Source organism: Melanotaenia boesemani, chromosome 8 (assembly GCF_017639745.1).
Source record: "Melanotaenia boesemani isolate fMelBoe1 chromosome 8, fMelBoe1.pri, whole genome shotgun sequence".
NCBI lineage: Eukaryota > Metazoa > Chordata > Actinopteri > Atheriniformes > Melanotaeniidae > Melanotaenia > Melanotaenia boesemani.
Window position 1 is genome coordinate 20,810,387 of NC_055689.1, and position 21,933 is coordinate 20,832,319.

Sequence of the window (21,933 nt, forward strand, 5' to 3'; positions counted from 1 at the left end):
AAATCACAGAAATTGCCTTGCTAATGAAAGATTTTGCTTGCTAGCAATATGTATTTGGGCGTGGCACGACAACATCAGAGCATTAAAATTAATAATCTTGCTCTTTCTAGTTTAAACTCCTGTTATCTTAGCTGCCTTAGAGTTTACTTTAAAAAGTATTTGTACGCTTCCTTTTTGAAGCAATTTTGTTTGTGCATGTATGCTATGTTGATGTCCTAGCTTGACAAAAGTTTAAGTAACTTGGCATGCATGAATGCGCTAATGAGCTTTTTGCCATATTTGTTTTACAACAATTAAATTTTTGCCTGCACAGGATTGATTGTTCTCAACTTACAGAGTATATTGCATCTGTTATGAAAATTGGGTTGCAGAAATTGTTATAGTATTCTGATTACTGATTTATAAATAGAGGATTTATGAAGGGAAGCTGTACGTGCATGCAACTGTATAAATTTTCACTTTTCAGCCATTCTGCATACACACAGTTTTTCACAGGGTCTTTCATCAAAGTTAATGCAGTAACAGATTTGTGTATGACTTTGTGGTAACAAGGTTTGTTTAGAAAAGTGGTTTCCAACCTGGAGGCAGAGTTATGATGGATGGGGTTTGGGATTTACCAAGGGGGCCCAAACCCCTAGTTTAGAATAACATACATGTTTTGTTTTTTATTTTACTTAGAATTCATGTCTCTTTACATACATGACCCAATGTTATATAAGACACATTTTTCGATTTCAGAACCACTAAATGGCTTTCTTGGAGGCGGCTTTATTTTGTTATCAAATTAATCTCATGCATCCATCTTGGAGTCTTACATGCTGTCTGTGAACTGGAGTGTGATTGATTACCTCATTAATCCTGTGAAGTGTAAGCACCCCAACACACCCCAAACCATTGTTGTGGATTAAACCTGCAAGACTGTCTCTCACTAAATAAATCATCTATCAGTGTGTATTTGCAGGATGCTCACTGTAATATCATTTCAATCGATCAGCAGCTCAGCACTTAAGTTGGCTTGAGCCACTGCAAAGACACACTTACACCTTTATCCTGTTACTCTTGATCTTCTGTGTTGTGACTGAACTTCCTGTCGGTTTATTAGATTGTGTTGAAACCAAAGAGCTTTGGTTTAAATACAATTTTATTATTTTTTTCAGGCTTGTTGCCTGTGGTCTTGGCTCATTCCATGGTTTGCCAAACCAGAACCAGGATGTAGTGTTTTAGTTGATTTACTGGAGTATAGTTTGGAGGCTGAAGCTGGCTTTAGAGGTCAACGAAAAAAGAGAAGATAAATAGAGGAAGCAGAAACCAGAATTGAGTGTCAGACATATTTAGAAACAATGAGTCTGGCTGCAGTGAAAGGCAGAAAATAGGCTTTTTAGGAGACGAGAAAAATGTCAGGAGATACAAGATGAACTAGTGGAAAAGGAAGGCATTAGAAATAAAAACTGAAACAAAAGAGAGAAGGGGAGAGAGAATTAAAGTGGAGGCTGGTCTGTGCTTAGATTGAGGTGGGACTGGGACTGAGCTCAGGACCATCATTGTGAGTCAGTCAGCTTTGGCGCTGAGCCAGATCCATGATGCACAACTGGAAAGGTTAGAACCGATGAAGGGGAGAGGTGCAAAAGAGCACAAAATTACAGTGATGCCTAGAGCATGAAAAGGGTGGTAGGGAGATAAAAGGTCCACAGTGTAAACAATGAAATAAACAAATCCAAGGCAGTGAGCGTAGATGACAGGCCAGATAACAAATACCTTATGTGTTTGTTCCATTACTCAGTGTCAGTATAGGCCAGTTCGGGAGTCACTGTTACTGAAAGTGCAGCATTGGCAGTGAGATCAATGGCACTGAGGAGGACTACTGAAGGAATTGCAGGAATGCTTGTGAGGATGCTTTTTGCTGACTTGCACATCAGGCAGCAAATAGGCAAACATTAAAGGTGCTGGTTGACAGAACCTCTTAAGTTAATTATCTTGTTAAGTGGAGACACCGGACACAGGTATGGCTCAGTCCAAAACCAACAGAGCTATTATAGTATGTCACAATATAGATTTCCTGCCTTGGGGCATCAGGATGTCTAAGAAAAGATAGGTCTGAAATGACTTTATTTTTTAATAAAGATTAAATAATCTCTTTAAAGATCTAACTTATATGGTCTAATACCACATGTTCTTTAGGTATTCATATAAGTGTTGATGCATACATTTGCTTTTCTTTCAACTAATAGCCTCTACGCTCCAAGTATATTGTAATCCTCAGCTCCATCTCTATCTGTGTAGACAAAGCCACTTTTTTCTTTCAGTTCTTTTAATGATGTACTTCCGTTTCAAGCATGAAACAAATCCATTACATTCAGCAAAAATTATGTAATGACAGTTTGTAGAATGGTCGACGTATGCATGCAGATATTTTTAAAGGTGTGCTTTAAATTCTTATTACATGATGAAGAACTGTAGAAGATGTTTACTTTATTGCACTTTCAGGCCTCGTCCAGATTTTCCTTTGCTCATTTTCTAGGTATGTAGACGAAATGGATTTAGGAATGTATATCAAAAGCCTCCAGCTGACTAAATAAGATAGAAACATGCTGGGGGGGGGGGAACACCTGCAAATGAAAAGAACCGCAGAGGAAATTTGGGGAGTGAGTTCATCAGTGTGTGACTGCAGACTGCATAATGAAAGCTTGAGTGACAGCATAAGCTTTTTTTTTTTTTATCCTGCCTGGAACGGAACAAGGGAGAAAGACAGCAGGTAAAGCTTGCTGCATCTGGCTTTCATTGATACACACTGCATATGCCCTCCACCTGGTCTGCCTGGGAAGATACACTGCGCTCCAGTTGTACCAGAGATGATTACAATTACTATACATTTTTTAAAAAGTAATGGCATGTTTCTGCTATAGCAACTTAAAAATGCAGCATATTCATAAGGATGAAAATAAGTTTGATGTATGATTTTATGGTCATTAAAATGTAAGCTCTATGCACACTCCTTCAGAACTTTGTTTTAATTATATAATTTTCTGACAAAGTACATGCCAATATTTCTCCCTTTTGATGAATTTTACATGAGGTATTTCACAGTATAACCCTGTCTTAGCAAAAGAAAAAAAAAAGAAAAATCCATTTTGGCTTCCCTTGCAATACTTGTGCTGCATACAGAGTGGCTGTGTTGCTTTTATATGCACTGAGAGGTTAGTTTCTTTTAGAGCAAGGCCACAAGATGTCTCCCTCCACTAAAGAAGCTGCCCATCCACCATAGTGACAAGTCTGATTGCAGATTTTTTTCTTTCTGTTTTTCTGTTTCTTTCAGATTTCTATTTGCTCAGCTCATTTCCAGTCACAGCATAACCAGAATGTCTCTGCTTGTTTTCCATCAAGCTGGTTTCTCAGGTGGTCGAGTGTTTCAAGCTGTCATGTGAAGTTGAGTGTGACTGTGTTGCAGAACAGGATTCTCACAGAAAAATCTTAACATACAATATAATCAAAACAACAGATGAGTTTTTATGATTTTTACCCAAATTTGCAAAATGGTTATATGTCGAGGTTTATCACTTCTCCTTTGATAAGTCTGTACACGCCTCAGATTTAGTAAGTAGATTGCTATAAAACAAAGCACACAATGCTGCCCATGTAAAGGTTCAAAGTCAAGAAAAAAATCTGAACTTAAAGGATTTGTCCATTTAATTCATTTAGCAACTGGCCAAGCAGCTATTTTAATGATCTTATTAAAGTTCCTGCTTTACTTTACCACTTGGACTTTTTTATGTATGATTAAAATAAGGGAATTAGTATATGCAAAGGGTTTTTCTTTTTTGTTTTCTTTTTTTTTTGTTTTCTTTTTTTTTTGTTTTGTTTTTTTTGGACCCCCAAGATAAAACCATGAACCGTTCTGGTTCATGGTGTTCTAAATGTAAGGCTGAAAAATACTGTCAAAATCATCATAAATAAGAGGGATAAAGTGGGTTTTGGCGGTTTGGCACTATGACATGGCGCCTACATGCCTAAAATCAGCTTCTGTCGTGGAGATAATGTCAAATTCAGATTTTTTTCAGAGGTGTACTAACTTTGTTGTTTATGAGGTAATGTTTTAAAACATTATGGCCCCATTTTCAAAGATTTATCTTTTCATTAATGGTTTATTTTGAAAGCCCTGGTAAAAAATCCCAAATTTATTAGATAAATGTAGGCTATGAATTTTTCAAACTTATCTGGCGATCCCCATGGGGGTCCCAATCCCCAGTTTGAAAACTACCAGTCAAATGTATGACCTGCTACATCACTTTCCAGCATGTTGCCTTGACAACACAAGCACACAGTAAAAACAGTTCAAGCTATGCTATCACAGCTGATAACAGTCAATCAGCCCATTAGTCAAGGTGAACAGTAACTGGATATCAATTGAAGAGATGGCTTTTACTTTTTCTACTTTCATCTCTGTCCTGTCTGTACTAGGTGCGTCTGTGATGTGCATGTAATTGCTGCCAGGATTTCTTAGGATTTTTGAACGTTCTCACTGGCCCCTGAAGGAGTTCATCCCTTTACTCAGTCAAAACTCTGCTCCTCCTCTAATGAGACCACTGGGGTTCAGCTTGGCTTTGACATAAAAGAGGATGATTAGTGGCATTCCTTGACAGCCAGAAAGATCAGTGAGTCAATTTTAAACTGGGCAATGAAATCAGAGAAATAAAACCTTCAAATAGTTCCCTTTTCTTTTCCATCAAACAGTAATTAGCTTCTCGTTTTAATTTAACATATTTCATTGGACTGACCCTCTAATTAGTTGCCTGAACACTAAGACAAAAAACAAAATGTGTTTTTATTCCAAGAAAGATAGATAATAAAAATGTGTAAGCAGCAGGAATTGGTTCTCAGTAAGGATGATAGCCATTCATTTTTGTTGCCCCAGACAGCTTTATATTCTTGAGCGATTATAGCACCTTCTTGGGGCATATATCTTAATTAAATAAATGGTTTTCTGAAATTATTTCACATAAGTGAACACACTTATGGTCTTGGAGATAAGAATCTAAAATTCAGCAGTGATGTGCTGTGATTTCACAATGTTACACTAGATTTTAAAGCTGTGCTACGAAAATACTCAAATCCTTTTTGTGATAATAATAAGTCCATCAACTTAGGCTAAACGGGTTATAAGAAATTCCTTAAAATAAAATGTATGCTGGAATATAATGAGATATAGTTGTTGGCAGTCCATTACCTACTACTTCACTATATAATAAGCTGATGAGGAACAGACAAGGTAACAACCTGCAAGCCTTTAGCTGACCAAATGCAGATTAAAAAGGTTAATTCTGTATTAAGTTACTGTCCCCTGTGAAATAATCTAACAAATTATACCCTTTAAGCTACTGTAAATGCTCCATCTCCAGATCATTGTACTGCCCAAATGTTAAGAGCCGTAGTCCTATTTATGTGTCTGATAAGTAAAAATATAATCTAACAATAGTTTGAACATCTAAAAATTAAATATGTATCCAATAAATAGACAGATAGGACATAAAACAACATTCTCAGCTAACAATGTTCAGTTGTAAGAAAACTGAGTGCACCATACGATACATTTAAACACATATTTATGCCTCCGCTGCAACTGAAGTCCATGACTGGAGAGCTGCTGCCAAACACAGAGCACATGTTAAAAAGAGTAATGATGATTGTCATGCTTTGCCCGTGTGTAACCTCTAGAGTGCAGTGTAATGAAATGGTTTAAACTGCTGACGAGGGATGATTCTAAGACCATTAAGAGCCGTCTGTGTCACACCTCCACTGAGCCTGAATAGGAGAGTTCAGGCAATTAACTCAATCGTAAAAGTGCCTCGTATATATTGACGTGTATCCATGGAATAGAGGAAATCCATGCAGCTGGTCAATAACTGGAAAAACCAGCCAGTCAGCTTTGACTCTGATAAGGTTTTATTGGTTGAGTTATTGCATGGCTGCAAAGTATTCTGCACTGGTATTTTTCTCTGTTTTGTTCTGTTTATGGATTGGAAACTAAAGTAATTAGCACGGCTGGTTGAAAAATACAGCCTGTTGTTCATGGCAACTGTTTTTTTTTTTTTTTTTGTTGTTGTTGTTGTTGTTTTGTTTTTTTTTTAACCAAGAAAAAGTTTTTTTAATTCACAAAAATGATCTGTAGTGTCTTTGTGATCTAAATCAAGGCTAGACATCTGTCTTGGCTGGAAGGCAGAGAAAATATGCGCTGCTGACATGACAGAGTAGCTGTTGGAGTAGCTATTAAAGCACTTAGCTTACTTTGTTTGGCTCCACACAAGCACTTAAAATCCACAGAAGAAAGATAACTCATACCAATGTGCTGAAGTTGTTACTTTCTCTCTTTTTGTCTAGTATTTATTTAATAGGCCAAAAGTCATGTTACCACGGCTTCTAATCACAGAAAACTGCTTCTCATAGTTACCCTTCCTGTCAAGAATTCAAACTTTTGGCTATGATTAAATTACCCGAGAATGATTACCCGAGAATTACTTCAACATGTGTTTAGAAAATGTTAAAATAAAAATACAATGAATAACAATTATAGTCTTTGTTCTTCCACTGATTTTGGGTAAAGTAAATTATTTTAGAGTAAGGAAGAGTAAGTGTCTTTAAGTGTTATTTTTTTTTCCTGTAGTTAACTAATTTAATGAAAAGTATATTAAATGTAGATAATGACTATGGCAATTTTAAGATTTACGACTTGAATTTTTTTTTTTTTTTTTTTCTCTTAATTACCTTCCAACTATACTTTCTTGTGGCGGTAATTATACTTTTTTAGCCTGCCTATTTGCTTGCTGTCTTGAAGATATATAATGTAGGGACATTTCTAGAGAATCCTAAAACATCATAACCAAGTGTTACACAAGTAACACAAGTATAAGAAAACCTCCCATAAACATTAAAAATAAGTGATAAATTGCACATTTACAGTGGCAAGTCTTACAGTAACCATGTTTACATGGACACAAGTATTAAAAGCCAGATCGAAATAAAAATGCTAAAAATGAAATTACAATTTCATTCCGATCAAGAAGGTTGGGTTATGTAGATTGTTCCAATAAGCATTCACAAAAACATATATTCCGAATGTTGGGAAGATATTGTCCTTACTGCATGTCTGTTAAGTCAGCCATAAGCTTCACTTTTACTTGATAAAGTATATTTGGGAAAAAGAAATCAATAAATAGGTGTAGTGGAAGAAGGGGCAAAACCAAAACCGAACTAATCTGTGTTTAATACAAATACACTGCTTGAGATTTAAACAAATTTACAATTTTAACGGATAGAAAGTAAAATTGGTAAGAAGGCAATAAAAATGCAGACGCAGAATAAAAAGGCACACGCACTACTGCTGTTTCCGGTAAGTCAGGCAGCGGTACAATTCTGTGTGTGTCAAAACGACTTATTCCTTTGTTTTTGTTTTTGTTTTTGTTTTTGTTTTTTGTAGTTGTTTTTTGTTTTTTGTAGCATCATCAATTCTTATGGACAGGCAGCCATGGTGACTGCTGAAATAAGGGCAAATAAGGGCAGAGTGAGGGTTGTCCAACTTTGAGAATTGGATTTCCAACTTTGTTGGGTGTTAGTTGAACTTTCCTACTGGGAACTCAGAAATTCTCAGTTCAGTGTTGAAATGGATCACACCGAGGGATGGCGTGTAGGCTGCACCATGTCCGGAGACTGCAGCCAGCCCAGGGCTGAATCCCGGCGTGGAGCCTTTCACTCCTCCTATATCTCTGACCTCACTACTGTCAAATAAAGGCCACTCAAGCCCTAGAATATATATGTTTGTTTTTTAAATTAACTGGCACAGACTGTGACTCAATAAGAGTTATTATATCACCATCTGTCTTAAAATATTTTACAAGCTGGTATTTGTGTGTTGTGGACTTAGAATTCATGGTAGAGCTGCTCTATGAATGAATGAATGAATGAAATGAATGAATGAAAAATACTTTATTAATCCCAAAGGGAAATTCAATATTGTAGTAGTAGTAATTTTTTTTTTTTTTTTTTTTTTTTTTTTTTTTTTTTTTAGTAAAGTAAAACAATCACATTAATTAATTAAGGGCTTTGTTCTTCAGCCTGATAGCTGCTGGAAGGAAGGATCTTCTGTATCTCTCTGTCTTGCATCGGACTTGAACAAGCCTCCCACTGAACACACTCTGTTGTTTCGTCACGGCGTTGTGTAGAGGGTGTGAAGGATCTTCCATTATCTTCGTCAGCTTGTACAGAATTCTTTTTTTGATGATCAACTCCAGCGGCTCCAGAGTTACTCCAAGCACAGAACCGGCTTTCTTGATCAGTTTGTTAATTCTTTTCAAGTCTCTGGTTCTGATGCCGCTGCCCCAGCAGATTGCTGCAAAGCTGATTGCACTTTCAACAACAGACCTGTAGAACATTTGCAACATTTTGGTGCAGACGTTAAAAGATCTCAGCTTCCTTAAGAAGTAGAGTCTGCTCTGACCTTTCTTGTAAATGTACTCAGTGTTGCTTTTCCACTCAAGTCTGTTGTCCAGCTGAACTCCAAGGTACTTGTATTCCTCCACCACCTCCACCTCCTCTCCCATGATGGAAACACTTCTATGTGTGTTCTTGTTCCTCCTGAAGTCAACAATCATCTCCTTTGTTTTCTTGGTATTCAAGATGAGATGATTGTCACCGCACCATTTCACAAACTGACCGACCAGTTCTCTGTACTCTGCTTCTTGTCCATCACTGATACACCCAACAACTGCTGAGTCATCAGAGTATTTCTGCAGATGACAGAACTCAGAGTTGTACTGGAAGTCTGAGGTGTACAGCGTGAATAGAAATGGTGAAAGTACAGTCCCTTGTGGTGTTCCAGTGCAGCTGACCACCATTTCAGACACACAACCTTTCAGTCTCACAAACTGTGGTCTGTTTGTGAGGTAGTCGTAAATCCAGGTGGTTGTGGAGGGATCCACCTGGAATTTCTGCAGCTTCTCACACAGCAGAGCAGGCTGAATCGTATTAAAAGCACTTGAGAAATCAAAGAACATGACCCTCAAAGTGCTGCCTGACTGGTCCAGATGAGAGTGGGCTCTCTGAAGCAGGTATATGATTGCATCTTCAACCCCAAGCCCATTACGGTATGCAAACTGTAATGGGTCCTGAAAGGTGTTCACCTGCTTGCTGAGGTGAGCCAGTAAGAGTCTCTCCAGGACTTTCATGACGTGAGATGTCAGGGCGACTGGTCTGTAGTCTTTTGGTTCAGCTGGTTGTGGTTTTTTAGGCACTGGAACAAGGCAGGATGTTTTCCACAGCACCGGGATTCTTCTCTGGCTCAGGCTGGTGTTGAACAGGTGCTGGAGAATCGGACATAGCTGTTTTGAGCAGGTCTTGAGAACTCTGGGACTGACACCATCTGGACCTGCAGCCTTGTTCTGGTTCAGTTTCACCAGTTGTTGCATGACTTGGTTACAGGAGACAGACAGAGTGGAGGTGGAGGCAGAGGAGGTTTCAGGAAGTCCTGATGTGGAGGGAGATGAGGTTGTGTCCAGGTCCTTGACTGAGCTGCAGGGTGACAGAGTGGAGGTGTGACAGGAAAGCTGTGGGCTCATGGAGGGTGTGTGGCTAGTTGGGGTTGAAGCAGGAGGTGAGCTAAACCTATTGAAGAACATGTTCAGTTCATTCGCTCTGTCCAGACCTCCATCGGTCTGATCCTCCTTTATCCCGAAGCCAGTGATCTTCTTCATTCCTGACCACACATCCCTCACATTGTTTTTCTGAAGCTTACTTTCCAACTTCTTCCTGTAGTCCTCCTTGCACTTCTTCATTTGTGTTTTAAGTTGTTTTTGTGTGGACTTCAATAACTCCCTGTCTCCATCCCTAAAAGCTTTCTTTTTGATGTTCAGCAGCTTTTTCAGGTCACTGGTGATCCAGGGTTTGTTATTGGGGAAGCACCTCACTGTTCTTGTTGGAACGGTGCTGTCCACACAGAAGTTAATATAATCTGTCACACACTCAGTCAAGGCATTGATGTCATCTCCATGAGGTTCACATAGGACGTTCCAGTCTGTAGCCTCGAAGCATCCTCTCAGAGCATCTTCAGCTTCATTAGACCAGGTTCTAATAGCCTTTCTAATGACTGGTTGTTGCTGAACGATGGGCTTGTAGGAGGAGGAGAGAAGAACTAGGTTATGGTCTGATCTTCCTAAAGGTGGCAGGGCAAAGGAGCTGTATGCATTTTTAATATTTGCATAAAATAAGTCCAACGTTTTGTTTTCTCTGGTGGAGCAGCTGACAAACTGTTGGAAAGTTGGTAGAGTTGCAGAGAGGGAGATGTTGTTAAAATCTCCAGAGATCGCCACAAATGCGTTTGGATGTTGTGTTTGAAGCCTGGCCACTACAGAGTTAATGACATCACAGGCTGCGTCTGGAGCGGTACCAGGTAATATATATACCGCTACCAGAATAACGCATGTGAACTCTCTGGGTAAATAATACGGGCGGAGACTCACAGCTAGCAGTTCAATGTCTCTATTGCAGATTTTCTATTGCTATTACATAGCAACTGATTTTATAAGTGTACACAGTGAGTTGCCGGTTAACTCACACAATAGATTAAGATAAACATAGTATAAAGATCTACCATTTAGATACAACTACTACCAAAAATTCTTTAATGAGTCATTCCTACAATCTGGTGCCATTTGAGTCTCCATGGCATTGCATGGTATATTTTGTTTAAATAACATCTGGATTTAAATTCAGAACATCACATATTTAATTGTTTTTCTACCATACTGCATAATATGAGTGTAGATACCGGCACATTTAATATCTGCAATGTCTAATTTACTCATTATTGCTAATTATGCATAGAGCAGTGGCTGAATGGAAAAAGGAATGACATTCAGAAAGATAAGAGATACTAAAGAACATCTTTTTGTGTTTATGAACACAAATGCGCGCGCGCACACACACACACACACACACACACACACACACACACACACACACACACACACAACAGAAAAGTAAGCTGTGTTTTTAACGGAATTTTTTTAACATCTACCAAATAGTCTATATTTACTGATAGTATATGTATCGCTCTGTGTCAAAGATTATATTTGCCAAAGTATCTACCATTGATTTAGGTTGTAGCCTATTTATTGCAGTTAAGTAATTGTGAAGATTTTAAGATAAAATAAGTAAACATTTCATTAAAATAAAATGATGGATTCAGAATTGAATCATTCAGATGTTGCATTTCTCCTCATCACTATAAATAATCTCAGAAAATGATCCCCAGCATTTCGATTTTAGAATTCTTTTTTTACAAAATTAGATCTTGCAAATAACATTATCTTTTTTAATTGCGCATAGTGATAAAATATGTATTTTCTTATAAAAAATGATTATTTCTTATGACCATATATCAGGAAGGCTGTAATCAGTTTACCGATGTAATTTTGATATCACAGACTTTAAGTGACATTACATCTGAAGTGATGGGACTAAAATAGAATGAGTAACTCCGTACCAAGCAAAATCCTGACAGTCTCTCATAAATGGAGCAAAGCACTTTTAATATCATCCAGAGCCACATCTGCATGCAGCCCTGACAGCCCTTGTTACTATGGATTTGTGAAAAATTATTTAAAACTGGCAGAAAAAGAAGAACTAGTAAATGTGCAATGACAGACATTTCTGACACATTTAAAGGGGATCTTGGTGTTTTTCTTCAATAACCTGCCTCGGCTCAGTTATCAATTACATAAACCGATCGATCCACAAACGAGCTGCAGATGCTTCACTATTAAAGAATTTCAGACTACATGTTTTTCTTAGCAGAATTTCTTTATCAGTTATTCCAACTTAGATCAATACCACCACCCTCCGCCTCTCCTTACCGTTGGAGGTCTACTTCATCACTGGAGGAAAACAATTTCATCTACTGGCTCCACCTCATTCTCCATTCGAGTGTGGAGAGAGTGAGTGTAGGGGGGCAACAAGCTTTATTTTCCTTTCTGCAGGCTTCAAGACAACAGGCTAAAAAGCATCTCTTGAATCTGTGGTAAAACGGAGGAATTGGGTTCTGGGCAGCCGACACACAAAGACAGAAACCACCGAAATCTGTAAGTATTGTCTGGCACTGGAGAGAGAGGTGGAGGAGTGAAAGATCTGAGCAACAGGGGTAAGCCTCTCCGGATTTTCAAAGTGATTACCTCTGGGAGTGAAGCCGTTGCCTATCTGCAATTATCACAACCGTTGATGAAGGACTGGTGATGGTTATGTTGGATATTTTTGTCCCTCGAGTGATTCAGCTGTTTTGCTCATCAAGGGATCATTATGTAAATCAAATTTGTCTTCCCCAAGGAGTACAGTTCCTTTGTTTTCAGCCTTAACAGGGAAACTGCTGGACTCTAATTGCTGCTACCTGGATTGTTTTTTTTTGTTTTTTTTTTAGAAGCTAGAGATGTTTGCAAAAACCTCTGTGAGTAATCCCTAGCTGGTTGTGGGATACTGAGAAACTGCACTTGATAGCAAAGCACTTGGCTTGCAATAATGGTTAAAGCACCCAAATCTGATTCAATTGCCCTGGGGCCACACAAGCCAAATGATTCCCAGTGGACCACTCTCCAGAACACAGAGTCCAGAACACTTAAAGCAACACTGAAAGAGATCACAGTGACTTTCATAAGAAGGACCAAGATCCATGGTTTGAAGTTTATCTTCTCTCCTGACAAGTCAAAGCCGCAGCAAGTCATCTGGATCCTGGCCTTCTTCCTTTGTATCAGTCTCCTCTGCACGTGGTCCTGGAATCGAATTATCTATCTGATGTCCTACCCTGCCGTCACCAAGATCTATATGGTCTGGGCTCACAACATGTCCTTCCCAGCTGTTACTTTCTGCAATAAAAATGTGTTTCGTGTGTCCACTCTGACAAAGGAGGACCTGTATCACAGTGGCTACTGGATGGACCTCATGTATCCAAATCACACAGTGATAAAGAGGAGCCTGTCTATCCTTAAAGACAGCCACAAACCAGGTCTCCTGAGACTGCTGGACTTCCACAACTACAACCCACCCCCTGATTACCGTATCAACACCACAGAGATGATGGGTCGCCTTGGCCACCAGCTGGAGGACATGCTGCTAGAGTGCAAGTTTCGTGGGGAAACCTGCACCCACAAAAATTTCAGCACTGTATGTAAAGAGAAAAAGATGGTGTTTAGCAGGTGTAGATATGAGTGTTGTTTACAGCATTTATTAATAATTCATCTGACAAAGCTTCTTTACAAGAAGACAATTTCTCGGGCTGTTTTAAGGTGTTGATGTTTCAGCGTTACAAACAAGCCTGTTGTGTTTTTTAACTCTCAAATTTGATAGTTTTATCCTTTGTAAACCTGACAACCTCTGAAAAGTCACTCAAGAAAACAAACAGACCATTATCTCTATGTTAATATCAGTGACTTCAGTGTCTATGTTTTTAACATTTTCTATGCTATTATATTCACTGATGAGTCCTTGCACTCAAATAATATCTTTGTGACAATAATAATAGGGAAGAAAAATCAGATCATTCATAATTCAGGCATCATAGATCAGTCTAAATTAAAATTTTAGCTTCTCTAATTAAACATCTGTAGGGCAGGAGAAGAATATGCTGCAGAAATTCCATTTAAAGCATCAGAGATATTACAGATATTGATGGGTGATGTTTGTAAACCATATTCCTAATTTTTCAGAAGTGAATACTTTTCACAGGTTGAACTATCAAATCACAGTAGTGTTAAGTACAGTGTGTGTACAGTGTCAGTGCAGTGCTTTAAACCGGTTTAGACATGTAGATTTAAAAGCTTAACATGCCATAGATGTTACCACTTACCTATACTGATGGAGATTACAACATTTAGTTGTACAAACATAGAAACTAATTTGTAATTCTGACATCTTTAGCCAGTGTGACACATTTGAAATGTGAAGTCTTGCATATGTCTGCTGTAGCTCTACTGTCTTTCTCATACTAATGCCCAGCTTCTGCAGTTTTGAAAATCAGCCTTCATGGCCAGACGGGTGGCTGTAGATGGTCATATTAGGGATTTAAGCTGCGCTTGTCTCTGAAGCGATTCTTGCTGCTGCTGAGGTGTGACTGGCAGTCGCTGTTTTATCCAAACCTCAATCCAAACCTGTAAAAACAGTCACCAGTTGAATAGTTTTAAGTCACTTTGCAGACCTCATTATATAGCCAGCAGGGAAAAGGCACAAAGCTCTGCCCAACAGCATCTGTCTGAGCTGTATGTAAGTCTGTCTGAGTGTAGACATGGAACACTGACTCTGATCTCTGGAGATCAGTTTTGACTTGCCGGTTGACGTTTTTTTGTTTTCTGTTTTTTTTTTTTTCTGTAGACCCCTTAACACAGCCTCACCAAAGTGGATACAGATGAAAACTTACCATGAGACAGAATGTCTGCCTTGGTACGATATGTTATTTAGGAGTGCGGCATACACAGAAATAAATGGTTGAATAAACATAGCCTCAGCTGCATGCAGTTTTGTTGTAGTGCTGTGTGTGGGTGATAAAGATATTTAGACAGCTGTGATCATTAAAGCAGGAAGAATGACTCAGTATAGATAATTGCACTCTAACTTTTATATTACAGGGGGAGCGTGGCCACTATAAAGATCATTTAGCTTTTTTATTAACAGCAGAGTAGTTAATGTGATGTTTAAACCACAATAATAATGTTGATTTGTTATGTTATTGAATTCATACATATAGACATCAATCATTTCCAACTATTAACTTTGAGAACAATTAAATCCTTGGATTAAACTGATATTATTAAGTGTGAGCAACTTTGGTATTTGTTTTTTTTTTTGTTTGTTTGTTTGTTTTTTGTTGTTGTTTTTTTTTATTTCATAGCAAGACATTATCTACAGGAAATTTCAAAAAACCCATATAGAGGAAAAAAAATATGATAAAGGCTCGAATAATTCTGTTACAGGCAACAATAAAGATCAAACTGCAGACACAGGACTAATGGAGCAAGTGGAAAGATTTTTTAAGACTTCAGGGTTAAATGAACAGATTATATGGGTGAGACAGAGTGGTAGCCAATGAAATGCTGGCAAGGAATGATTTTCCTCAAGAGCACAGAGGGATCAGATGCTAGGAACATGACTGAATCAGGTAACTTAATTACTAGAAACTTTAGAGATTGTGGCTGGGTGTCATGTTACCAGCTGATAACAATGATCAGCTGGTGAGTAGAGGGTTGACCAGGAAAATATGCAACATCTGGAGGAGGAGATGGACAAAAGGTACATTGAGTAATCACCTTAGAGACAAACAGACATGCCCAAAGCAGCCACACACACACACACACAGACAGGGAGCCACAGACCACAATTTTACTACATTAATTATCAACTTTCAATCCATTTTCCTTTCTTTGTGTCCACAGTTGTATGTGATTGTCTTAAATTTTCATGACACATTCACATTCATTTAATTTTAATAAGGGATTGTTTGCTGAGAACAGAAATGGTCCAATGCTTCATATGAAATCATGGATGAGAATTATAGCTGCTGTTACCATTGATGCTCCACACTGCAGTCCTCTTATATAGTGTTGGAAATCCAATGAGAGTTTTTCTCTCTGATCTTGTCTGAAACTGGTCATCTTGTATTTCTACAACCCATTGTTTAATATGCTTTTTTTAGTCTTTATCCAAACAGCTTCACAAGTTCAGTTTGTGAATATTACTTATGATTAAAACATAGAGTGCCAAATCACATGAAAAATTCATTAAACTGGGATAAAAGCTGAATTAAACTGGGATTTTTTTAAAAAGAAAAAGGGAAGAAAATCCACTGTGAACACTGAAGCAAAACCCCAGGAAGACATTTTCAGATTAGACTGACTGCTGAGCTTCACTGTCAATTGTTCAGTCCCAGTTTAGGGTTTTTATTTGTGTGCTCAGAGGGAATTTCCTCAGATGCCCCTTACTGAATTAAATGATTGCAAAATAGCACATTCATCAACTTATGAGGGGAAATTTGGTAAAGATTAATAGCTGCTACTGCTGCTGAGGAGGACTCATCAATTCTTTAAATCAGAGCCAGGTGCTTGTTCAAAACCCACGCTGCTTTCTCTCTTAATCACAAAACATCTGCAATGATCACCTATTCTGCACGATTATATGCCAACATGTAATAGATCTTGTACCAGTACAAAGCTTGCCTCTGCACAGGGGAGATGATTTTATTCACACTCTTTTTGTCTGTTTTTTTTTTCCACAGATTTACACACGCTATGGGAAATGCTACACTTTTAACTCGGGATTGGACGGCAACCCTTTGTTGACCACGCTAAAAGGTGGCACAGGAAATGGTTTGGAAATCATGCTGGATATCCAACAGGATGAATACCTGCCTGTCTGGGGAGAGACAGGTCAGTGCAGCTTTAAGCCTGGTGTTATATTTACTGTGAACTTGCTGAAAGCTTTTATTGAAATTTCTTCATCTTATTGGGCTACTTTTTGTTGTTGATTCCAACAGTCTGTTGTTGTCTCTATAACATGGATATATGGACATCTTGCTGTAAAGGCAATCCTTCTCCAGTTTGAACATTATCTTGATATGTTTCCCCAGGTTTTCAGCTGACATCTGATAATAATAAACAGCACTTGCTGACTTGAATTGTTTTCCATTTATGATGAGAAACAATGTCAATGGACCATACATTCATAAACTAAACAGCATACAATAAATCTTTGGTTGTAAATCTGTTTAAAACAGACCAGCACACCAACATTTCCCTTATATAAGCTTTCAGTATGATGCTTAGAAACTCGCAGACAATAAAGAGCTAAATATCGAGTGGAACCGTTAACAGTCCAAAGAGCGGGTTTACGCACATGATGTTATATTGTCTGTGGTGCTGTATCCACAGATGAGACCTCCTACGAAGCAGGAATCAAGGTTCAGATCCACAGCCAGGACGAGCCGCCCTTCATTGACCAGCTGGGATTTGGTGTGGCCCCTGGTTTTCAAACTTTTGTGTCATGTCAGCAGCAACTGGTACCTAACGATCAACCTCTGACTTTGGCCTCTCGCGCCATCTCATTCACTGTTTGTCCCAAAATCCTTGCCAGCCAGCATCCGTTATCTCTTTGTCACAGAGAGTGGAGCAAAATCAGATCACCGATCAATATTGTGTGGGAAAGTGGATTTAATGTGTTGGTTAAGCACTGCGTGAATTTAACATTCACTGGGTACTGTAAGTTAAACTGGAGAACTGAGCCAAGGAATTCTGACAGAGTAATGATTGGATGCAAGCATATGAGCATACTGAGACTCTAAGAGCCAGAAGCACTTTGGACTGCACAGCATGGGAAAATATATAGCAGCTCATATTGCGTTCTCACTACTTTTAAAAAAATCCAAATATGGCTTTTTGACTGCTGTGAAAATAGTCTGAAATGGTTAATTTAAAGGGAATTTACACAGTGATCAGCAGGATTCAATTATTAACACATCAACTTTAATTAATTCAAGAAAAACAACTTCATTTGAGGTTTCTAAAAAAGAGGATTAATCATAAATGATAAAATTAACTCATAGGAGGTGCATTTAGCCAAAACACACTTCACTTGTAAAGCTCACTATTAATAACTCACCTCTTTTTTTTAAGAGAAAACCATAAAAATAAAACCTGGTGCTTCTGTCATCACATCACTATAAATAAAACTAAATAAAAGAAGTTTGTACACTTATTAAAATGGATTACGATTCAAGGACACTGTTTGAAAAGGTACACACACACAATATGAAAACAAGCAGAAAGGATTTTGGCAAGTTTGTTGACTGTAGAAATTTTACACCACTATTATGCTTCAACACTGCAGTCGGTAGAGAATGAAAAGTAATAAGTTTAGTTGAGCCCGAATTGATTGAAAATCCTGCAAGGAAAGTCATAATATTAAGCTAACATGGATTTCTTATTTAAATCTAATGGAACTGCGTTGTACTTATGTGCTGTTGGCAAGAGAAAAAAAATTCAGATTGTGTCTCCTCTGTTGGGCTGCAACTAATGACTATTCTGATGGTCGATTAGTCACTGACTATTAAAACGACTAGTCGACCAATCAGATTACGTATCTCATAATTATTATAAATTGATCTTATTTCACTTTCAGCTTTGAAATCTTGCATGAGGTTGTTATGTAAGTCCAAAGTGCCTCCTCTTTAAATGTTCGAGCATAGCAAACGTATCTTTGCACATGTGCATTGTGCAACTATCAGCAGAGATAGGATTAGAAGACGATGTCTCACTCTGTAGTTTTTTTATTTTATTTTATTTTATTTTTTTGCCGACAATAGTCGACGGCTAAATTCGTTGTCAACTATTTAATTTGTCGACTATTGTCGACAACGTCGACTAATGGTTGCAGCCCTACTCCTCTGTCTAACTTACAATAACCCACAAGATGAACAACAATCTTTGAATTTTCAGACAGAACAGGGAACCAAAAACAAATTTAAAAAAAACTTCAAAAGAAAAAGGCAGCTGTGCTGCAAAAGGTTTTGGGGTTGGCAATGATCTCCTTTGAGATCAAATTTTTGTATCGTGTTTCAGGCTCATCAAAATGTCTACCACATAATCAGTTTTTTGGTTTTTTTTTTTGTAAACAGTGGATACTTTAGCTTAATTTGATTTATTTCTTAAGCAACTAATGAGGCTTGATTTAAATGATTTTGCTCCTAAAATAAATGAGCTTGGTCGCTTCGCCTGCATGAATTAAACGATCATTTGAAATATGTCTTGTTTTATCAGAACACCATGGGATGATCGAGGCACATTTCTGGTCTCGTGAAACAGACGTATGGACACCACAACAATGACAAATTTTACTTTTGGGAAGCTGCTTTGAAAAACATGTCACTTTTGTTTTCTCTTTCCTTTTTACAAATGTTGTCAAGGCTTCAAATGGATCATCATTCAGCCATCATCAAGAAGTGAATCAAAACAAAGTTTCCTCCTGAAAGCAATAGTACAAGTATTATTATTAATAATTGTGACATGTGAGCCTAAAACAGTGACTGTAAAAAACGTGTTTATGAACTAAAAGATGGTCTGAATTAATTAGACTGTCATTAGCATCCAGTACTCATATCAGTTGGTGTCCCATAATAGTCCAATGGCACAGCCCTGAGTGTGATTAAAGGATGATTTCAGGCCTTGTAAACAACTTTATTTATGACTGGAAGTGATTAATGGCTGAAAGTAATCGTATCTTCACTCGAGTTTGTGGCTATAACTGACAACACGTTAGTTCTGAGACAGTTTTCATGCATCCCTGGGAGCTTCAGCAGCTTTACTGATAGACATCACAAGAAGATATTTATTTGGAGGAGTCAACCACTTCCTTATTCATACCCTTGTATTTTGATAATGATGTGGGCTGTGTTCCTTCACCCCCCCTCACCTTAGATGAGACGTCCTATGAGGCCGGCATAAAGGTACAGCTTCACACTCAGTCAGAGCCTCCTTTCCTCCATGAGCTGGGCTTCGGGGTCGCCCCCGGCTTCCAAACATTTGTTTCCACCCAAGAGCAGAGGGTAGCGTATGACTGACTGGGCTTGCTGCATGCTGCAAAGTACTGTATTGTCAGTTTGCTACACACTCATTAAATTTCACACTTTCATCTGCTGCCCCCCCACCCCCCTACCCCACTCCAAGGAATGGAACTATCTCCCCCCTGCCTCTGTGTGGCTGAAGCAACAACATGCAACATCTGCAGTGTGTCCTTGTTACCATTGTCTTCTCAGTTTAGTACATATCAGTAACAAGCAACTAATGTGTTTCATTCCTTTAAGCTTTTCATCTGAGTCCTTAAATTCATCAAAGCTGTTATTTAGTTTTACTCTGTCACTTTCATGTACAGTTCTGTAATGATTTTTCTTTTTCTTTTGAATTGTATGTCTCAGTAGGGTTATCTGTTTGGCTCCTGCATATTATTATCAGGAAGGACCAGACAGGGTGATTCATTTGGGTTTATCACCCATGAGGACTGTGGCCTTGGTATATAGTTGAGCGTATATTGTTCTAGGGTTTTGTCTCTAGTGTATGTCCAGATTTGAGAGTCTGTGCGTTAGAAAGAGAATTTATTAAGAGCTTAATCATGTTTGCCAGTTTAAATCCACTCCCTCAATGAAATGCTCTCAATCTCTGTTACTCTCCATCGACTAAATAACCGTTTGATTGTTGGAGTTGGCCTGTTAGAGCTGGTGGAGATCATTGGGGCTTACAGTAAGCCTTAATGTGACAATAGCAACACAATGCCTCTGTGAAGTTTGCCAGGAAGACGCCTTTGGCATTGATTGTTGGCTGTCTCCCATTGCAATTAGTATGCTACTATAAATGCCCAAACAGTCAAACAAGCCTCGCTAGGCCTTTATTCTCATAAATAGCTGCAAGTAAAACATTTAAAGAGAAATTAAAACACTATCAGTGGTTAGAGGTCAGTTTGGTGCATTTATAATTAAGAAAGCGCTGAACAGATTACGCTCACACACCCACAAACTGCTGCAGTTCAAAGGTCTGACAAGCAAATCCTTAAAATTTGGCTGTTAAATATTCTTTAGTTAGGGACTTATTAAGAGCTCCCTGGATTACTCATAAATGTAAGGACTGTTCTCCTTTTAATGAGTTCTACCTCGAATGAGACAGCGAACTGGTTCTTTGTTGTTAAATTCATAAGGCTCTGCAGGGTGGTTTTTGTAGCAAACTCATGGGAGAAGATTGGGAAATGTATGCCATTAATCACCAACACAAACCTCCGTAGAAAATTTCTACAGAGTAGATTATTAATCAGGATTTATCTTTAATTTTAAATGTATGATTTATGACCATAAAATAACAGGTAATGTTTTGTATTAAGTCTGCTGAAGTCATTTTTTGTGCATTGTAAAATTTTAAACTGTTAATTGTTCTGAATTCTGTTGTCAGGGTTGTAAAATTTGTCCATTGATTGTGGTGTCCTGTCTGAAACCACATACTTCCCAGGTTCCTGTTTCTAAGCCCATCTATTCCCATGGTACTCTGCTTCCTACCAGGGATTAGACGTGCATCAGTAATGTTCTGCATGATGTCTGCTTGCTGCTATATGTGGGCAATAATGTTGTTCTGACTGGACATGTTATGCTCTTTTTGTCTTAGTGCGCATTTTCATTATTTCTTTTTTTTTTTCTTTCTTTCTTTTCATTTAATGTTTTATGTTTGAGACACTTGTGTCAGCTTGTTGTTCTCTTTTGTACTTTGGCTACACTGGGCTTGCATTATGTTATTCTCTGTAATCCTGTGAGCTGGTACATTGAGAGAAAACATGTTGTCTTTTCTTTTTCAGCTTCAGTACCTCCCACCGCCCTGGGGAGATTGCAAGTCCACTCCAATGGACTCCGAGTACTTCTCCACATACAGTATCACTGCATGCCGCATTGACTGTGAAACCCGGTACCTGCTGGATAACTGCAACTGCAGGATGGTTCACATGCCGGGTATGAATTCAATTTTGGCTTAGCCTGTAAAAAATGCAGCACTTGCAGAGATCGTGATTTTTATTTTTATATTATTTCAAACAGGAACATCAACAGTTTGCACGCCTGAGCAGTACAAAGACTGTGCTGACCCAGCTTTAGGTGAGCCCTGATGCTTTGTCACCAGAATACAATATGAGTGTGGTATTTTTGCATTAATTTCTGAATTCAAGAGCCGTACCATGAGCCTGTTCCAGGCTTTAGATAACACTCATATAGCTTCAACTTGAATGACTTTAATCTCAGATACTGCTGAAGCAAAATAATGAAATTGTTTAAAAATTCTATTATGAAGATTTATGATGTGAGTGTGCCTTGGTGATTTCAAATAAATCCCACTA

The 21,933-nt window shown here is 38.2% G+C and overlaps 1 protein-coding gene across 5 annotated transcripts in view; it reads left to right on the plus strand.

The window, feature by feature from the left end:
* Window positions 1-21,933, plus strand: part of asic1c (acid-sensing (proton-gated) ion channel 1c) — a 108,050-nt gene that overhangs the window by 78,447 nt on the left and 7,670 nt on the right. For 2 of the 5 annotated variants that reach the window (XM_041992048.1, XM_041992051.1), the window contains exons 1-5: window positions 12,028-13,194; window positions 16,295-16,445; window positions 16,947-17,074; window positions 21,403-21,553; window positions 21,638-21,694. In XM_041992048.1, coding sequence (XP_041847982.1) covers window positions 12,553-13,194; window positions 16,295-16,445; window positions 16,947-17,074; window positions 21,403-21,553; window positions 21,638-21,694 — 1,129 coding nt within the window. In that variant the 5' untranslated portion in view covers window positions 12,028-12,552. Of the gene's footprint in view, window positions 1-12,027; window positions 13,195-16,294; window positions 16,446-16,946; window positions 17,075-19,487; window positions 19,616-21,402; window positions 21,554-21,637; window positions 21,695-21,933 lie in introns of those variants that run through there. The other 3 variants (XM_041992049.1, XM_041992052.1, XM_041992053.1) reach the window with 3 other exon arrangements.